The 20460-nt window shown below is 31.3% G+C and overlaps 1 protein-coding gene across 3 annotated transcripts in view; it reads left to right on the top strand.

The window, feature by feature from the left end:
• EFCAB7 (EF-hand calcium binding domain 7) overlaps positions 1-20460 on the top strand; it is a 58289-nt gene that overhangs the window by 804 nt on the left and 37025 nt on the right. For all 3 annotated transcript variants that reach the window (XM_072974302.1, XM_031684359.2, XM_006205390.4), the window contains exons 2-8: positions 1576-1763; positions 5206-5417; positions 6031-6117; positions 6685-6880; positions 7313-7434; positions 16389-16530; positions 19463-19572. In XM_072974302.1, coding sequence (XP_072830403.1) covers positions 1577-1763; positions 5206-5417; positions 6031-6117; positions 6685-6880; positions 7313-7434; positions 16389-16530; positions 19463-19572 — 1056 coding nt within the window. In that variant the 5' untranslated portion in view covers position 1576. The remainder of the gene's footprint in view (positions 1-1575; positions 1764-5205; positions 5418-6030; positions 6118-6684; positions 6881-7312; positions 7435-16388; positions 16531-19462; positions 19573-20460) is intronic.

The raw sequence follows: 20460 nt of genomic DNA, 5'->3' as shown, positions 1-20460 counted from the left end.
TAAAACTGCTGGTTGCAAAATGAACGTTCATTCTCTTCCTTATTGGAACAGTTTTCTTTCACATTTGTGAGGAGATGCGTGCATGCATATGTGTTTAAAACTATGATGCTTAATTACAGTGATACAATTTGCAGTAACCAGACTGTGACACCACATCCCTATGGGGTCCTTCTAAATCTGGTGTAATATGAAAGTGTCAGGCAGGCGGTCTGTGTATTATAAATAGGGTACTTCATCCATGATAAGCGATTATTATCTTTCTTTCCCAAGTGTAAAAGACCTATATAATTCAAGAAGGTGCAAGTGATTTAGGCCTCCTGAGTAAGAATCCAATGAGTCCTGAAGGGGACCCTACCTGTGTCGTCTTATTGTTGAACTTGAAATATTCAATTTATTAGGTTGGAATGTATTTTTAGAAGTCAAAGCTGGATAAAATAATGTTGGAAGCTGTTAGAACACCAGCACAATTTAGTGCCTCATAGTAACTGTTATTCAGGAAGCCTTCATTCACATTAATAAAGAAGAAACTGTTATTGAAATTTACTGCCTTTTGCTACTTACTATTAGCTGAATGACATCTCTGCCCCTCAATTTCCTTATGTATAAATGGGCAAAAAATACCTGACCACTGTTGTAGGTATAAATCAAGATATATACAGTTCTTTAAGCTCTTATGAGCAGAGGTGCTATAGAATCCCAAACGTTGTTGTTGTTGTTGTTGTTGTTGTTGTTGTTGTTGTTGTTGTTGTTATTAACATCATTATTGGGAGTCATAGGATACAGTAAAATCTCAGGATAATGCTATGCATGGGATTTTTAAAATTCAGTCATTTAAAACGTGGGGTTGCATTACTGAGATGTTAGTGAAAAGACAGTTGACCCTACTGTGGAGATGGATACCAACTGCCAATCACATTATATTCAAATTCTCATTATTTTGCAATTTCACCCTATCTACAGTTTATTTAGCACTTATTATATGCCAGGCACTGTTCTATGTGCTTCATATGTGTTAATTTACTTTATCCTCATGACAACCCTATGAAGTCTCAACTGACTGTCCTCTTATTTTGAGAGAATAGATGTGTGCCTTTCCTTTGCCCTATGGTTCTTCTTTTGTATTTATGTTACATCTTTGTTTTGCCTTTGTTCTTTTGGCTCCCGTATACATATATATGCTAAAGACTAAAGTTAGGTTAGTAGTTACTAAATTATACCTATTTCTTAGATATGGGAACATCTAGTTAGTACATGTTTTGGCATAATGAATTTTATTCTGAGATAGTTGTTCTTTTAAACAACTTAATACATTTAAAAAATATTTTGTTATTGAAGATAGCAACAAGCATTTATATATATATAAATCAACTGCCAGAGGCTTATTCTAGCTTAACATGATAATATAACCATAACATATTATAATGTTTATCTTTTTTCCACATATAAAAACCTTAATCTTAAAAAAAAAACCAAAAAAACTTAATCTTGATTTTTTCCCCCCATTTGAAAGGCAAAGTGACATTTGCATTTTAGGATTAAATGACTAAAACAAAATTTTAAATTATTTTCTAATAGGATGGCCAGCAGTCCAGGAAGTGATGCAGCTTTCTCCAGTCAGAAATCAACGCTTTCAGAGAGTCCTCAATCAAAGAAATTTCCACTAACTGAAGAGGAGATATTTTATATGAACTGTAGAGCTGCCTATTTAACTGTTTTCAAAAGCAGCTTAGATAACATTATTTCTAAAGATCAACTTTACTTAGGTAATTGTTCTTTAATTTAAGTATTATGCCTTATTTGTTGAAAGTTAATAGATTGGAAAGACTGGAATTAGAATTACATTGTTGAATCATTCCAGTTTCTTAGTGAAGTTTGAGGAATGGAACTAAATTATGCTATTGTGCTGTTTCATGTAACTACATAGTCCACGAGCTTCAAAATAAAACTTTCAGTGTTTATAGACTAGGTTAGTATTTTTAAAACTTCCATCAATTGCTTGCTTAAAAATATTTTTAAAATTCTTACCTTGGTATTTTAAGATTTATAATAATAGATTACAACGCTTTTGGCAACTGAATCACTAATCTGAATTTGACCTACACTGGGGAAATGTAAAGGAAAATAAAAATGAGTAGAATGATTGTAAAAGAGCAGTGTTAGGAAATTAATGAAACTTTAAAAGAGAATTAAGAGTTTTGGTTTTTGTTCTATTTTTTAGGAGGGAGGACTTGAGAGAGTTGGTCTTTTTTTGCTTCTTTCCATTATATCTTAAATTCTTCTGGTTGCAGATATCCCCCAAACCAATGAACTTGCTCCTTACTAGGTGTATCAGATAACTTGGAGATGTTTAGTCTTGAGAGAATGGTGAACAACAATAACAGATAACACTATACTCATGTCAGTTTCATCAAGGCTAATAACTTTACAAGTACAGAAACAAAGTTGTTTTGCCAACTTCAGAAGCAGTTTCCTTAAATTAAAAAATATAATATATTTTCACAACAGGTCTTGGGTTTGTATGTAATAAGATTGCTATTTGAGGAAATCCATTTTGGGAAATACAAAAATTGAAAAGATTAAAATTTGTATTTTACTATAAACTATAACTTTGTTTTTTTTCTCTTTATTCTTTTGAAAATAGGCTGAGATTAGAATCTACTTAGTTTAAAAGTTTAACATGCCTTCTGCTACTATGGCATTTTGTTTGTAAATCAATTAATATGTATTACTAAGGTGCTATCAGTCTTATAGAATTATCTGTGAAGATAATGGAGTGTTTGTCTCTTCAATTTTTGGTTTTATGGTGGAATACTCTTTATAAAATTGTAATGATTAATCTCAGATAATCTAGATTTTTTAAAATTGTGTGAACCACTGATGTCTCTTTCTTAACTATTGTGCCTTTCATCTATATCCTTCTGATACTTATGCACAGAACATGCACTTTGACATTTCATGTCAAAGTAGGATAGAGCAGTACCAGTACCAGAACTTTAGAGTTCCTTTTTTCCCCAACTTATAAGTAATATAAGTGCTATAAACTGAAGTCAAAGCTTAAAGCAAACCCTGGCAAAAGATCAGTATTTTGGTATAAACCTTTAAACATCTACAGTTACATAGTGTTTACTGGACTTAATAATGGCCTCCAACTAATTCTAAAACTAAAGATTAAAGTTAGGTTAGTAGTTACTAAATTATACCTATTTATTAGATATGGAAATATCTAGTTAGTACATGTTTTGGCATAATGAATTTTATTCTGACAAAGTTGTTCTTTTAAACAACTTAACAGTACATTTAAAAAATATTTGATATTAAAGATAGCAACAAGCATTTGAGCTGCCACTTGTGAGAAAGAGTTTTACGTCTGTTTCCCAAAGCTGGACAGAAAATACCATTTCCTTTTACATGGACTTTGACTTTAAATCACAACTTCATTTTGGTCCTACTTGTATCCCCAGATTTTAAAGGTGGAGGTTGGCTGGGAATGGAACCATAAAACACATGATACCTTTTTCATGATTCTCTTGATAAATGAATTAAGGAATTGTGCATTTATACACTAGGCAGGATACTTATGTTTTATTCCTAGGGTAGCATGGTAGTTGGGGTGTTTGTGTACATCCAAAATAAACCTGTGGAGATTTTAAAAAATTATGTTATCTCCACTGTTATTAATTTCCACAAAGGCTTTCTAGGTGAATGGAAGATGGCAATTGCTATAGCTACTTTTGTTAGGCTCTGAGAGTCACCTCTAGTTGAGGATCTTGTTTTTGTTTCTGTGCCAAAGTTTAAGTTATCTAGGTACAATGCACTTGCTTGATCTGGAGGATGAGAACATTTATCTTAGTCCATCAACTCCTAATATGTTATTATTATAAATCTTAATCACAAGTAGCAATTTTACACTTCAGGTATGGATTTCCCATTTAGATTATAAAACTTCTTAGGAACCAAGAAGCTTGTAACTTTGAAAATAAAAAACAAATCACCCTGTATTATTCTTGTGCACAATGAATGTTCAATATAATGGGCTCACAAATGTCTGTATTTTATTACCTTGATCTTGTTTCTATTTCCTTGAGGATATTTCTCTAGTTAAATTATTTTTATATATTATTCCTTATTATATTAAATTGTAGAATATCTAGATAATCAATTTTTAATGCTGATTGACAATGTATAGAATTGTAAAATCTTACCTAAGATAGTTGGAAATACCCAATATAAAGTTTTTATAATAGAAGTTCGTAGCACAACTTGGGACAATTACACCTTTTAAAATCTTGTTGGTTTTTGTCTGTGGTGTTTAGGAAACATATTATTAGATCACTTTAGATAGTCTTAAGTCTTAATATGTAGACATTAGTCTATTTGCAAATTACCAAGTTACGTTTATTGAACTATACAAAATATCTGCAGTTGCTTAAACCATTATATTTGAGTAATAGGACATGCAAAAATACAATGCCTTTGTCAGATCATAATTCTTTGCCTCTCATAGTTATAACGGATGGCATGGCTTTTAAAATAGGAATGTCTAATGAATAACTGGTTATAGGACTATTTTTAAATGTTCTGGTTAAAAGGGAAAGGTAATTTGACCATTGCATCTCCATAATAGATGTCTCTCAAAATATGTTCACATTCTTGATTTGTAGCAGGGCCATGGCTACAAGTAAGATGCGTTTTGTGCATTATTTGACATTTGGGGCATGATTAATGTTCTAATAGCTGGCAATGATGAACATTTTAGTTATCTTGACTTATTAACAGTAATATTCTCAAATTAATGATTTGATCATTTCATTAAGATATTTGTTGAACCAGAAAAGTAATATGGTTATTCTTATGTCTTCAAAACAATTAAGTGGATGGTTGTTTTTAATCTTTTTTTCCTCCAGGCAGTTTTATGAGGTAAATCTGATATTACCAGTAATTAAACTATTTAAGTTGAGACCCCATTGCCAAAATAGGAAAAATCTATTTAATTCTGACATTAATGTATGGTAATATGTATGTATATTTTCATTTTTGAAAGTCAGGCATACACTGATATCACTAGATTATCAACACTGAAGGTAATATATTGGTATATATGTTCTTCTGTATAATATTGTAGTATATAATGATTTAAAGAAAAAATACACTTAAATACCAATTCCAAATGTTGCTATAACAAATAATACTTGTTTTATTGGGCAGCTCTTCAGCATGCAGGAAGAAATCCATCTCAAAAGACCATTAATAAGTATTGGACTCCTCAAACTGCCAAACTGAATTTTGATGATTTCTGTATAATTTTAAGAAAGGAAAAACCTACTTCAAAAGCAGAATTACTAAAATCATTTAAACAATTAGATGTAAATGATGATGGCTCTATTTTACACACTGACCTTTATAAACTTCTAACAAAGGTAAGATCTATGAAACTGTTTGGTAATATACATATTTTGCAAAACAACTTGGAATCTAGCTTTGGCTACCAAAGTCCACATAAAAAACAACTGTTTCATGGGCAGGTGAAATGAATCACATATATGTTGTTTGTAAACTACTTAAGGATCCTTCTGGATGAATAAAAGATAAAGTATAAAATTGAGACCATGTTGTAATCCTCTTGTGCTCCTTTACAATTCTTTCCTGCCCAGAACTCTTTGTAAATCAGTGATAGGTTCATATGTGATAAGTAAAAGAGAACTAAAGTATAAATGAGATTCAGAAACCATTCTGTTTTTTGATACAATGTGAGAAATATTGTTACTCTTAATTTAATAGTTATTACTGAATCTATGACATATATTGTTGAAATTTAGTAAACGAAATTCAGCACACTTTTACAAAATTTAATAAAATTGTGAAATTTTATTTCATATAACAGTTTCATTCTTGCTGGACATAATACTCATTCTGAGATTTTTAATTAAACCATGTATTCATACTTGTAGAAAAGATTAAAATTAATTTCCATTCTCCATGCATAACAAAGTGATAGTCATATTGCTTTAAAATAAATCCTCTTTCTTTCAGAGAGGTGAGAAGATGACTCGAGAAGAAGTAAATGCCATAGTAACTTTGGCTGATGTAAATGCTGATGGCAAATTTGACTACATCAAGGTACAAAAGTTCATACTGATGTGAATTTGCTTACTGTATAGAAAAAGTATTTTTAAAGGGGCACATCTTTTTAATACTGATAATGAATTATTTATATATTATGTACTAACTGGACTTGAAATTTAATCTCTTCCAGTCCCACAATTGTAATCTGATGACTACATTAAAATAATAAAAACAAGTTAAAATATATACATGTGCATACACACACACACAGAGAGACTCTTCTTAGAAATATGCCTTTTCTGGAGTGGAAGAATCATAAAAATTATTTAGAACAAACGCAAGTCTACACATGTCTCATAAAAAAAATAATAATAAATCACCTCTCTTTGTGTAACATTTTATTTTCACTCAGAGTATGGCCTCATTGAATCATGGCTGCATTTCACTAGGTCACCTGAGGGTGGTCAATCTGATTCAAGAAAATAAAATGAGTAACCTAGTTCAACAGGAAATATATTCCATCTATCAGTATATCCCTTGCCTGCTAATATGCATTTTCTTTCTCTTCCCAAATGTATGATTGACTATTTTACCCACTGGAATACTTTTTGTTTCCTGTAGTTTTGTAAATTATATATGACAACCAACGAACAATGTCTCAAAACTACTCTAGAAAAACTGGAGGTTGACAGTAAACTGAGGCGTCAGCAGTTTGGAAGTCACATTGAAGAGCGCCCTGAAAGGGACCCATCACCAATACCAAAACCATCGCCTAGAACCCTAAAAAAAACTGATCAGGAATCATTCCCAAATAAAGGTATTTTTTTTTTCTTGTTCAAGAATTAAGGATCACATTCAGATAAATTTTTCCTTCCATCTTAGCTTATCAGTGGTAAAAAAAATGCGAATCCAACTTTTGCTAGCTAACATTTCTAGACTCACTTAGCTATAAAAATCTATTGAAGTAGAATTTTATTATGGAACTTGACTTGGCTATGCTCATTATATTTTATTAAAACTAAAATTTCAGGCTAAAAGGTGACATATTGAAATAAAGAATCTTATTAGTAGACCATAAATTATGAACCATTAAAACCTGATAAATATAAAACTTTTGACTTTACTTCAATAGGAAGAACAAAGAGAATAAAATTAATACTAGACCTTTTATACTACACTGTGTTTAGAAACAGACTTCCTATTGGCAACTTTTCATAATGTGAGACTAAATAACTATTACTTTTTACAGGTGACACCAGGAGTTCTTTACTGGCAACAGCTAGAAAGTTCAAAACATCTGTTTCTTTCACGATTACCATGAGTGCTATTAGTAACCGAAATTCAAAGTTAACTGAACCAAACTCAATAAAGGTATAGTATTTTAAATGAATAGATACGGTATTTTCTGAAAACAAATTTGACATTAAGTTTATTAACTATTTGGTGTTTATAGAGAACAAGTAGTTTGTGAACTTTGAGGTTTTCTGTGGATTGCAACATTTCTTCCTCTAAGCCAGTTCTAATACAGTTTAAGTGAAAATGATGAATATTATTAAAAGGTCTTGAATTCGAAAATGATGACTCTTCAGTTTTTGAACTTGATAACTAGATTATGCAATTATGTACTTGGCCAAGCAATTTTTTTGTTTTGTTTGACAAATACTTTTCGTAGATGTTTCGTATAAATAAATCATTCATTCAATATCAATTCCTTTGAGAGAAAGACAACAAAGTCACTTTGCTAAGTCAATATTTGTAGAGTGTTAATATTGATCTTCCTTTGTTTTCCCTTTCTAGACTCAACCTTTACTAGTTTTCTTTCAACAGGAAATAATAGCTACAGAAATATAAAACATTAACTGGAAACTGCTAGGATACATTAAAAATGTGTACCTAGAGACCTCTGTAAAAGGGGGAAAAATGGTTATGACCACATACTATAACTGCTGTTAGAAAACTGAACTGATTGTTCTCAAGAGCTACATTTTTGTTTCAAATAACAACTCTGTATTTGTTATTGAACTCTGAAGTCCCTTATATCTTTAAATTGCTGGACAGTGACATTTGTTCTATATTAAAATTTTAAAACATTATCTCCAAGGAATCTTGTTCAGACTGTTTAGGAATCTATACACCCTAAGCAATTTGGTGTGCATGTCCAACATGTTCACACGCAATATTTAGTGTTCCAACAATATTATTTTCTACCAATGGAAGCTTTTTGTATTTTGCAACTAGATTAAATGCTAATAAAGTCAATTTAGTTAAATAATTGTCGTTTACCTGATTCTAAAGTGTAAATAAATATAATTTTAGCCAATATAAAGAAAGTTTTAAATAAATATTAAAATGGGTTATATTAAAGCCATAGTAAAACTTTTTCTCTTTGTCATGCTCTTGTTAATCAGGCCTGCACCAATGTAGTTCTTTTAATTTAATTCAACTCGACAAATATTCATTAAAAAGGTAACATGCAAGCTATTTTGCTTACCATACTGGGCCTTGAAGTAAAAAATAAAAATTTTCATTTCATTATTAACAATATATGAAGCTGGTATAGCATAGTATTTCATTTATTCATTAATTTATTGAATAAATATTTATTGAATGACTACTTTATGCCAAACACTGTTCTAAAGTGCAGATTAAAACCTTTGAATAGAGACAGACCTGTGTTCAAATTTTAGCTTTGTCACTTAATAACTGTGTGACCTTTAATAAGTTATTCAGCAGCCCTCTGAGTTTCAGTTTTCATATCCATAAATTGGGAATCATTATGTTTAGTTCGGAATAGTTATGTTTTTGAAAAATCTATGTCATCTAACATATGTAAACCACTTAGCACAGTGCCAGAGATATAGTTTCACTTTAATAAATAATATTGTTGTTAATATTATTATAGAACTAAGAAATTACTGTAGGTCTTTATATAGGAATAACATGGTGAAAGTGTAGTTTAAGAAAAGTTATTCTTCTATTATGTTGTATGTTATGTATGGAGACCTCCAATTAGGAAGACTATTGAGAGGCTAATAGTGTCATGCAAATATAAAGTAAGGACAGCTAGGTCAAGGTAGGCCTGGAACATAGTAAAGAAGAGACAGATCTAATAGACAATGCCAAGATTAATTAACAAAAGACTAAAGTTTTGAATCTAAGACATCAAGAGCAGGAAAAGGTAATTAGGAATTAGGTAAAAGGTAGTAGGAAAATTTAATGATTAAAAGATGGTGTACTTTCGACTCTTAAATTCTGTGACATTCATATAAAATTTAATGTCTTTTGGAAATAATTCATAGACTTCATATTAGTTACCTGACTCTTTATGTCCTTTTTCTCATCTTGATGTTGTCTACTCTCCAATGTTTCTTACATGAGCTGAAGTGATTTTTAAAAAAAATCTGGAATGCTTTTGTTATTCAGCAGGATTCAGTTCTTTGCATTTTATTTTGAAGTTATTTTTTAATTTTTCTTAAATTTTATATATTTCTTAACCTTCACAACAACTCTGAGAAGTACTTGGTTATGAATGTTGTTATTGTATAATTTGTTTAAATCGAGATTGATAGAATAAATTACTAAAAGAATTGTTAAATTAATTTCCTTCAAATACTTTAAATCTATTTTAAACAAGTTTGGGCACCTCAATTTCATGTGCAGTGGAGAAGTATGGAATTGGGGCAGAAAAGAATGTTCTTCAGAAATTAGTAAATTATTGTAATCGGGTGTGCATAAGCCAGATTTTAAACCATAAATCCACACAGTTGGTAAAAGACCTGAATTACAGGAGGGAAATACAACCTTCAAAGGGAGTATACATATATTACATTTTATATACTATATGTAGGTACTGTAGTATTATTCTTTTTCTAATCCTGAATTTTGTCCATTTACTTAGGTTTTTATCAGAAATTTTTCTTTGAGAGAAGCATAGGTTCGATTGACAGTCATGACTAAAATTAGAGAAAGCCTTGAGTTATAAGCTCCAGAGATACAACACTATATCCAGACTCCTAATTAGAATATGCCTATATATGTTGTATATATATGTGTGTGTGTGTGTCTTATAACAGACATGTTGTATATGAATGTTGTATAACAGGTGGGTTATATATGTCTCTCTCCTTTTTTTAAATTGAGGTATAGGTCTATCTTTATATATAAATATTTACAAGACAAATGTAAACATTTTAAACTTGAAATTGTTGTCTAACTTAATTTTTGTGAAGACTCTAAATAATACTTTTTTTTATAAAAGTTTCTCAGATTTTCAAAATATTGATCAATTCAACTTGTCAATTAGGTGGCAATCCATATAAATTTGTTCCCTTATAAATCATTCATTTAACCTTTTTTAAAAAGTATATATAGTTTATAATTCTTTAGTAACAAAAAGTTTAATAATAGTCTAATTACCCCTTTTAACAAAAAGTATGTGACACGGTGTCTGTATAAAAAAAACAACAGTGATGATGATGTTAAAGTTCTTTCTTTGACTACGTCTGTAGCAGATCTACTGCTTAATAATTCTACCTCACTAAAACTTTAATAATGCGGAATTAATGTCAAAACAAATCATGTTCTCTACAGTGTTCCAAGAAAAATGTCATTTTACTGTGTATATTTAAGTATTTTGATAGCTATAATTTTCAACTTTACTATTTTTAGTCTGTGCTTTTAAGCAATTCCCTATACATTATGCATGAAAATAAATAAAATTTGTATATGACAAATAATTGAATTAACAGTCCTGTTACCTTTTATATAAATTTACTTGAATTAGTAGAATATAGCACCACCTTATGCCCTATATAAGAAATACAAGCTACTATTTTATTTTTGCTTTATATTATCAAAAATTATATCATATGTGGAATTTCTTAGTCTGTCATTTAAATTTTTTCTTAAACTCGGCATTCTCCCATTTTTCTCATGATATTCAAACTGTCAACTTAATCTATAACCCTTTCAAATTGATTTATTTGAATGAGCCAGCCAATTTGTCAGTACTTTTTTCTTTTAATTCATAACACTTTAGTCTAGGTCCTAGAGAAAAAACTTTGTGTGATTGAAAGCCTGTTTGTTTTAAAGGAAATTTGGGGTTGAGTAAGCACTGTGTCTTTAATAACTCTGGCAGATCTTAAGAATTTGAATTCTTCCTTTTAAACTAGAGAGCTACATATTCTCCTAATAGTGTTATTTATTATTCAAAATAATCTGATTATCACATTGAAGTTTAGTTGATGTAAATAATATGGCATTTGTCTTTCTTCCTCTTTATAATAACTGTTGTCTTACCATTTTCCAGCTTTATTAATCATGTGTTGCAGTATTCAGGTTGATTGTCTTTCCAAAAATACTTATATAGTCTCTTCTACTTGTGCCTTTTCTAGAACTGGAACTTAGGAAAGACCTCTAATAAAAATATTTAACTCACTCCCCAGCTGAATTTTATAAAGACATCTTCTGTCACCTGGAAATACCATAAGCACATGGAAAAATTCTTCCATCTTTGAGTTTCCCAAATACCACAAATCCTGTTCACTATCAGTGTACCAGGCAAAGCACATTATTTTTCAGTTTCACTTAAACATTTTTTTAACTAGGAAGTAGGAGGCTGCCTCACCCATGATTACAATACAAATTTAAGAAATTTTTTATCTACTAAAATCTACTTTTTTAAATAAGAAAACCAAATAATCATGTTTATCTTAACACTTCAATATATATATAATTCTGAGTGGTAATACTTTATCATACTTATAATAATTTCATAAACCCAAAATTTCTTTAAATATTAGCTTTAAAAAAATCATGGCAGATATTTAAGTGTGAAAAAACCTCAGAATTCTGAATATAGCTGGTAGTTTGGAATGAAAGTAAGGATGCCTAGGTTTCAGATCTGGTTCTGCAATCATCGAGAATTCTGAATTAAGCATATCACTTTATTTTTCAGACTTTCATCAATCAAAGGAGAAGTCTTCACTGAATTGCTTTTTAAACTTCTACCTTTAATATTCTGTAATTCTAAACTAGCGTCCTTTGCCATTCCAGATGGGTAAATGTAAAAAATATATTCATAAAGTATATTAGATGAAGTTCTATCTAATAATGCTATAGTAAAAATTGATTGAAAGCAAAAAATTTAATGTCAGAATCTTAGTTCAAACAGTCTCAAAGGGTAACATCTCTTAAGTTCCATATGAGTGTCTCTTTCCCTTGTTCTCTGGGGCAGTCATCGTCTTCCAAGGTTATGTTGATTATATTAAGGGCTGTTGGCTTTGAGGTAATGACAGCATCTGTTATTAGTCCATAGTATATTCCCACTGAAGAGATTTACAGGGAACCTAAATGAAAGTCTGTACATACTCTTACTCATTAATAGTTGAACTTTTGACTCAAGCTCAAGTTTTAACCTCATTATGTTATAAAAATTTTGAATTTAGTACTCTTAATATGTTTTCTTTTAGAAACGTGATCTAATGGTAAAAGCTTTGATCCGAAAGTACCAGACTTTACACCTGATATTTCTACAAGCTCCTTGTAAATCTCTGAACCCATATAACATGTGGGTATCTCAATTTGCCTGTTTATTAAAGTGACTAATTTGTATCTACTCCATATTGCCTCATAGGGATGTTGTTGAAATATCATATATAATGACTTGTTCTGTCATGGGAAATATTCTTGTGAAGATGAATTCCAGTAATTTAAGGTCACATTTTAATTTCTCAATTAAAAGTACACATATCTTTTATACCCCAAACGTGTGACAGTGCATGTGACTAATGGATAAGTAATAGTCAGCAATAGTGGTAATTTCTTAAAATTCAGTTTAGGAGGAAATCTCCAAAGAAAAGATTAATATAAAAATGGAAAACTTGCATAATTGAAAAAAAACCCAAAAATAAAATTAAAGGAAATAGAGAAAATGCATGTATCAGAGCTTACAAAAGTGGTTAATATATAAAAGATCAAAAGAATTTATTAAAACATGTAAGAAAAATACCAAGTCTGCAATAGATCTTTGACAATAGGGGATACATAGGCAGCTCACACAAAAAGAGACAGAATGATAAACACATGGGGAAATGCTCAACCTTGCTAGGAATCAGAGAAATTCAAATTAAGGCAAAATTATTACAATACCATTTTAGTTTATTGTATTATTTTATTGCATTAATATAAATTATTGCAAAAATAATTATGATACCATATAAGAAAATATATGAGATACTCTAGTGAATATTTTATGTACCCACACCTTGCTTAAGAAATCATCCCCAACCAATTTTTTAATGGTAACACTACATACTAAGTTATGTAATGACAAATTATTACATTATACACTATTGGTGGTATTGTAAAATTACATCACTGTTTTATAAAGCAGTATGGAACATATGTAATTAGCCTTAAAATGTACATATTTTTTGCTTTGAAGTTCTTCTACAGGATATTATTCATCAGAAGAAAAACATTTGAACAAAATAGTATTCATTTTAGCATTATCTATACTGATGAGAAATGACCTGCATGTTCAACGCTTTAGAAATGGTTAAGTAAGTAGTGGCATACCAACTCAATGGCTAATTATAGAACCAGTTAAATTGAAAATTTGAATATTGCTTAGCAAAGTTTTTTTTTTATTGGGCTAAAATATACATAACATAAAATTTACCATTTTAACCATTTGTAAGTGTACAGGTCTGTTGCCTTAAATACATTCATGTTGTGTAACCATCACCACCATCCATCTCCAGAACTTTTACATCATCCCCACTTGAAATTTTGTGCCCATTAAATAGTAACTCCTTGTTTTCTCCTCCCCGGAGCTCCTGGCAACCACCGTTCTACTTTCTGTCTCTGAATTTAACCACCCTAGGTACTTCATGTCAGTGGAAGCATACAATAATTGTCCTTTTGTTTTTTGTCTGGCTTGCTTCACTTAGCATAATGTCCTCAAGGTTCATCCGTATGCAGCATGTTTCATAATTTCATTCCTTTTTAAGGTTGAATGATATCCCATTGTAGGTATATACCATATTTTGTTTATTTATTTGTCAGTTGATATTTTATGTATTTGAGTCTTTGCTTTGAATTCTTTTGGGTTAGGGATCTACCCAAAAGTGGAATTTACTGGATCATATGGTAATTCTGTGTTTAATTTTGGGGAGGAACTGTCAAACTGTTTCCATAATGGCTTCATCATTTTACATTCCTAGCAGCAATGCACAAGAGTTCCAATTTCTCCGCATCCTTGTCAGCACTTGTTATTTTCTGTGGGTTTTTTTTTTATTATTATTATAGTCATCCTAGTAGGTATGAAGTGATATCTCACTGTTCTAATTTGCATTTCCCTGATGATAATGTTGAGCATCTTTTCATGTGCTTATTGGCCATCTGTGTATCTTATTTGGAGAAATATCTTTTCAAGTCCTATGGCCATTTTTAATGAGGTTTTTTAGTTTTTTGTTATTGACTTGTAGGAGTTTTTAATATATTCTGGATATTATTCCATTTTCAGGTATATGATTTTCAGATATTTTCTCCCATTATATGGGTTGCCTTTTCACTGCGTTGATAGTGTCCTTTGATGCACAGAGGTTTTTTAATTTTGATGAAGTTTATATATTTTTTTATTGCTTGTGCTTTTGGTGTCATATCCAAGAAATCATTGCCAAATCCAGCGACATGAAGCTTTCTTCCTATGTTTTCTTCTCACTGTTTTGTAGTTTTAATAACTTACATTTAGGTCTTAGATCCATTTTGTGTTAATTTTAGTATATGGTGTAAGGTAGGGTCCAAATTAGTTATTTTACACTGGGATATCCATTTTTCCCAGCCTCTTTTGTTGAAAAGACTCTTTCCCCCATTGTTGTCTTGGCACCCTTGTTGAAAATCATTTGACCATATATGTAAGACTTTATTTCTGAGCTATCTCTTCTGTTCCATTTGTCTATATATTTGTCTTTATACCAGATCACAATGTTCTGATTACTGTAGCCTTGTAGTAAGTTTTAAAATCAGGAAATATGAGTACTCCAACTATGTTCTTTTTCAGTAGCACAATGTTTTGGATATAATATTGAAGGAAAAAGGCAGAACATAAAATAGTGTTAATTAGAATATAAAAAATAGGTTTGTATATAAGGCCAGAATTAGAAATGATTACATAAAAATCAAACTAGATTGGTAGAACTATGGGGATTTTTTCCCCTATTTTTAAATTTCTAATTTTAAATGTATTTTTGTGCTATGAAAATAATTATAATTTACATAGGAGAAACATGATGTGTAAGTATATGTTAAGATAATTTAGCCTTTGAAAAAGTGAGATATCAATCTTAATGTAAATTACATTTGTTCTTGCCTTTTTGGTGCCACAGTGATAAATCCTTCTACAGTGGATTAATAATATTTTTGATATTATTATTATACAGCATAATTTTGCTATTTCTGTTATACAGCTACTGCTTACCTTTTCAGTAATCTTAATGTTATTAAAGCCTTGAGTTTATTATCTAAATATAGATAATTTTTCAAAATCATCCTTTATAAAATCAAAATATTAATATTCTATTTTGGAAGTTATTAGGAGTAGAACAGAAATAAGTCTTATAGGTAGGCAAGGCTGCTAATGATAGAGTGGAAAGCATTTTGCTCACATCTATGGTAATGGAACAATTTCTCATACGTTCAATAAAAAATCTTTTACTTTTTGCTAAAGCTGCCATCTTCAAGTAAAATTTGTTATGAAATTCTAGTTGTGAGATTCTATACGGATAAGTTAGTTTGGATTAGGAGGAGGAATTTAAGACCAAGAGATAGTACAGCCAATTTTATAGAATTCTCAGAACTGATATTTATCAGCATTTTGCTATGACCATGAAGTTTATTGCCTTCTTTTAGTTGCCTGGACTTGAAATACTTATTTTGGTTTTCACATACTTTATCTTTTAAATACCAAATCCTATCACTTTTTCTTTCAACATATCAGTCTTAGCAGTACTTACTCCTTCATTCTTACTATGCTCTAAGCACTAATTTCACCCTGATTATTGCAGCAGTATGTTTATTTATTACTTTGTTTCAGTACTTCTCCCACTCTCATCAATTGTACTTTTTTCATATTTTTACTCTCCATTATGTCTTTTCCTAACTTTCTGTTATCTAATATTACTTCTTAATGATGTTGCAAATTCCTGGAGGGCATTAGCTCTATGTGACATTTCTTTTATATCTTCTCTAGGTTTCTCCTCATTGCTATGCATGCTGGAAACTTTTAATAAATATTGTTTGAATTTTTTTTCCCTTCGTTTCAGGAGTGGCAATGTGTGCATTCAAAAGGTTGCTTTTTCTTGGAAGAAGATGGTGAAATCATTAGTCATCAATACAAGATGCAAATAACTCAGAGATCCATGGTTTACCTAACAATTAAGCCATTAAACCTGAGTCAAGCTGAAGGCAAGTTTAAATATTCTGGTTTTTTTTTTAAATATCAATTTATGCCCACTTTGGAAATACTTATGTAAGTATTTGATGGTTCTAATTAGTGAAGAAAATAATCTGCCTAAGAAACATGTGGTTACATACATTTAAATAAAATCATTTATATTGACTGGTTATTGTATTATGCAAAGCAAGTAAATTGTTTTTGTACAGGTTTAAAGTATGTTTTATTTTAACACCTTAAAAACAAAAACAGAATGTTACATGGTTTCCTCTTGACATAGAATTAACTTTTTATTTGCTAATTAATCCTTAGCTCTTTCCATTTATCAATTTTTTATGATGTATTTAAGAGATCTTTTGTAGGAACAAAGTTTGGGACAAATATGAACTGCAAGTATTTTTGAATACCTTCTAAGTCCTATGTCACATGACTTAGACACTCTTTATTAATAATCTTTGCATTCATGGTAATGTTCTTTTTTTGATCAACATTAATAATTTCCTAGAGTTTAAAGTGGTTATTACATAATGTTTAATTAGTGAAAAATGGCTTTATGGGTGTTTTACCTAGATATATTTTTTAATGATTTTTGGGGAGGGAGGGAGGTGGGAGATGTAATCAGGTTTATTTATTTATTTAATGTGTTAGAAGGTGATAAGTGCTATGGGAAAAACAGAGGGAAAGGGGCATTATGAATGCTGAAGGAATATAGATTGCCACTGAAAAGAGGTGGTTAGTGTATATTTCATTAGAAGTTGACATTTGAGCAGACTTTGAAAGAGATGTGTCAGTTATCAACTGCTATGTAACAAACTACCCCAAAACTCAGTGGCTTAAAACAGTTAAACATTTGCTCACGAGCAGGTCTGCTGGACAGTTCTTTTGGTCTGAGCTGGGCCTGGTTTTTCTTTGAGGGCTCACTTATGTATCTGTGATCAGCTGCAGGTTAGCTGGTGGTTGGCTTTAACTCATCTTGCTTGGGCTCGCTTCTCTGTATGAGTCTCAGCTGAGACCACTTGATTCTGCCTTGTATAATCTCTTATCCTCTAGTAATTTAGCCAGGACTTGTTCTTATGGTGTAACAGGAATTTGAGAGAGAAAGCAGAAGCACTGTAGGCCTAGACTCAGAATTGGCACATTACTTCTGTTACATTCTGTTGTTCACAACAAGTCACAAGGCAAGTACAGATTTATAAGGTGGAGAAATAGATTTGATCTCTTGATGAGGGAGCTGTAAAGTCACATTGCAAAGGGCTGTGGATATATAGAGGGACAGACATTTTTGCTGTTTTCCATAGGTGGCAAGGGAGTAAGCTTTGTGGATATAGGGGTGGTGGAAGGGATGGGTGAAAAGTGGAGGAAGTGGCCAGTGGAGTCTGTTCAGAGGTTCTGACGTGACAGTGTGCCTGGTGTTAGAAGAACAAGGTGGTTGGAGTGGCTAGGTTGAAGTAAGTAAGGAGAAACCAGCAGAAGATGAAGACAGGGAGAAACAAGGACAAAATTAGGTAGAGTTTTGGAGTGGGCTTTTTTTAGTGGTGTTTCTTTGTTTGTTTGTTTTCCAAAATAGGGACTTGGGCTTTTACTCTGAGAGAAATTGGGAACTCTTAGGAGGCTGCTATCAAGATTTTCTCTTTGATTTTCAATAGTTTGAATGTTTGTCTAGGTGTTTTTCTGTTTTTCTTATTGATGCTGTTGAGTTTTTTGAGAAGGTTGTTGTTGTTGTTTGTTTGGGTATTTATTCTGCTAGGGGCTCTCTGAGTTTCTTGGATTTATGCCTTATTGTCTATCACTATTTTTAGAAAATTTTACATCTTTAGTTCTTCAAATATTTCTTTAGCCCTCTCTCTTCCTCTTACAAGCCTGACATCTTTTTCTCTGTGTGCCACCATGGAGAAGCCAGTGCTTGCATCTTCTTTCTCCTTGAAAGTGTCTCTTTCCTTGGATTTCAGGCTGCCTAGTTGCCCTGTGACTTCAGCTCTGACTGGTTCAAGAGATGTTATGATTTTGTAGTGCATGTATTTTCTTCTTATTGTTATGGTGGGAGCATCATTCTTCTAACTCTCAATTCCTTTAGAGGATTCTAAGTAGATACAGGACGTAACCTGACTTGTATTTTAACAGGAGCAGTCAGATTGCTTTATTGAAAATAAATTAAAGGGTACCCAGGAGAAGGCAAGGAATCCAGCTAGGACTCTATTGAAGAATTCTAGAAGGGAACTGATGTTGCTTTGAACCAGGGTGTACAGGGAATAAGAAGTAGAGATTTTGGATATATTTTGAAGGTTGAACCATAGGATTTTCTGAGGATTGGTTCCTGATGGATTAGATTCTTGATAATATGTGAGAGAAGGGAAAATTAAAGATGGTTCCAGGATTTTGAGTTTGAGCAGCTGGAGGGAATGAGTTACTCTTACCTGAGACAGAGAAGAGTATCTGAACAGGTTGGTTTTTTTGGGGGGGCGGGGATTGGGAAGGTCAGTTTTAGATATAGAAATCCATGTGGAAATGTCAACTAGGCAGTTGTTCAGAGGAAAAGTCCAAGCAGGAGATACAAATTTTGGAGTGACCAGTATATAGATCTCGTCTAACATCTCTTCCTCCTTTGCTCCTTCACAGGTAAGCCAGTGCTTGCATCCCCTCTCTTCTTGAAAGGTTTTGTTTTTCCTTGGATTTCAGGCTCCTTGCTTGCCTTAGACCTTGGCTCTCTGATGAGTTCAAGAAAAGTTATGATTTTTAGAAAGTGTGTATATAGAGACTGTTTCTAACAAGGTCACTGTATAGAGGAATGTGCCTTATTGCAAATGCTATGTTTACATATAAAAATGGGATGTGTATTTCTAAACTAAAATCGAAATAGAAAAGAAGCCACTAACTTCTTTTTTAGGTAGGAAAGACTAAGTGGTGACTGCTTCTTTTAAGACGTTTGGGTTTTCTTGTTTATAGGAAAACCATCCCCTTGGTTATCAGTTGATACTGTCTTGTATATTCTTAAGGAAAATGAGAGTCAAGCAAATCTACAGCTCACATGTTTTACTGAACTACGAAATAGAGAAGTATACAATTTATTTTCTTATGTTTACTTAAAGTATAGTATGATCTCAAGTTTGAGGAGAATAATATTTTCTATGTATTTTTAACTTTTAAAATCTTCCCTTACAATTAAGGTACATACAATACTTAAAACACTATTCATATTATATATGTTTTATTCATTATGAAGACTTTTTCTTACTTGCTGAGATTTAATAATTGAGGATTGATAGGCAATCTTGGCTTCATAACGTGCAGGTTGTGTGACATTGTACTTCACTCTCCTCTTTTTTAAATGCCCTGATACCCCACATGTGAACATTTTTGGGTTATACTCAGTAGGAATGATTGATGCCAGTGGATTTTTTTCCCTAAATACAAGCAATTCAAGACTTTGAAAAAGTTCCTTTAGATGTTTATCTTACCTCTACTACTGTAAAAAGAAAAACTTCAAAATTACTATCCTCAGGCTTGACTCATATTATAGCGTCCAAAAATAAATTGATCTGAAGAAATGCTTTAAAATGATTTTATATGTTGCCCATGGGGTTGTCGTGATCTTTTCTAATTATATATTTACTCAGAGGCCAAATATGTGAGGCAAATACATAAATGTGGCTATTTATTTTATGAGGACTACAAAATACATCTGCTACACAACAGGAATAATACTATTCAAGGGCTTACTGCAGTATCATATTTAATCTTTATACAGGCCCAACGACAGACAAACCTTTCCCTGATGGAATGTTATATAAAAGTCTTTATCGTAGGCTTCCTAACAGACAAGAATAGTTACAGCTAAGAAACAAGTAAAATGATAGAAGTTAATGTTTTCACTAGACTCTTCTTCAGAACTGACCACAAAGTGTATCTTTTCCAACTGTGTTTTGGTTAAAATTATTTTCGTA

The sequence above is a fragment of the Vicugna pacos genome, chromosome 13 (assembly GCF_048564905.1).
Source record: "Vicugna pacos chromosome 13, VicPac4, whole genome shotgun sequence".
NCBI classification, from domain to species: Eukaryota; Metazoa; Chordata; class Mammalia; order Artiodactyla; family Camelidae; genus Vicugna; species Vicugna pacos.
Note: the sequence above shows the minus strand (reverse complement) of the source record. Positions and strands in the feature narration are given on the sequence as shown.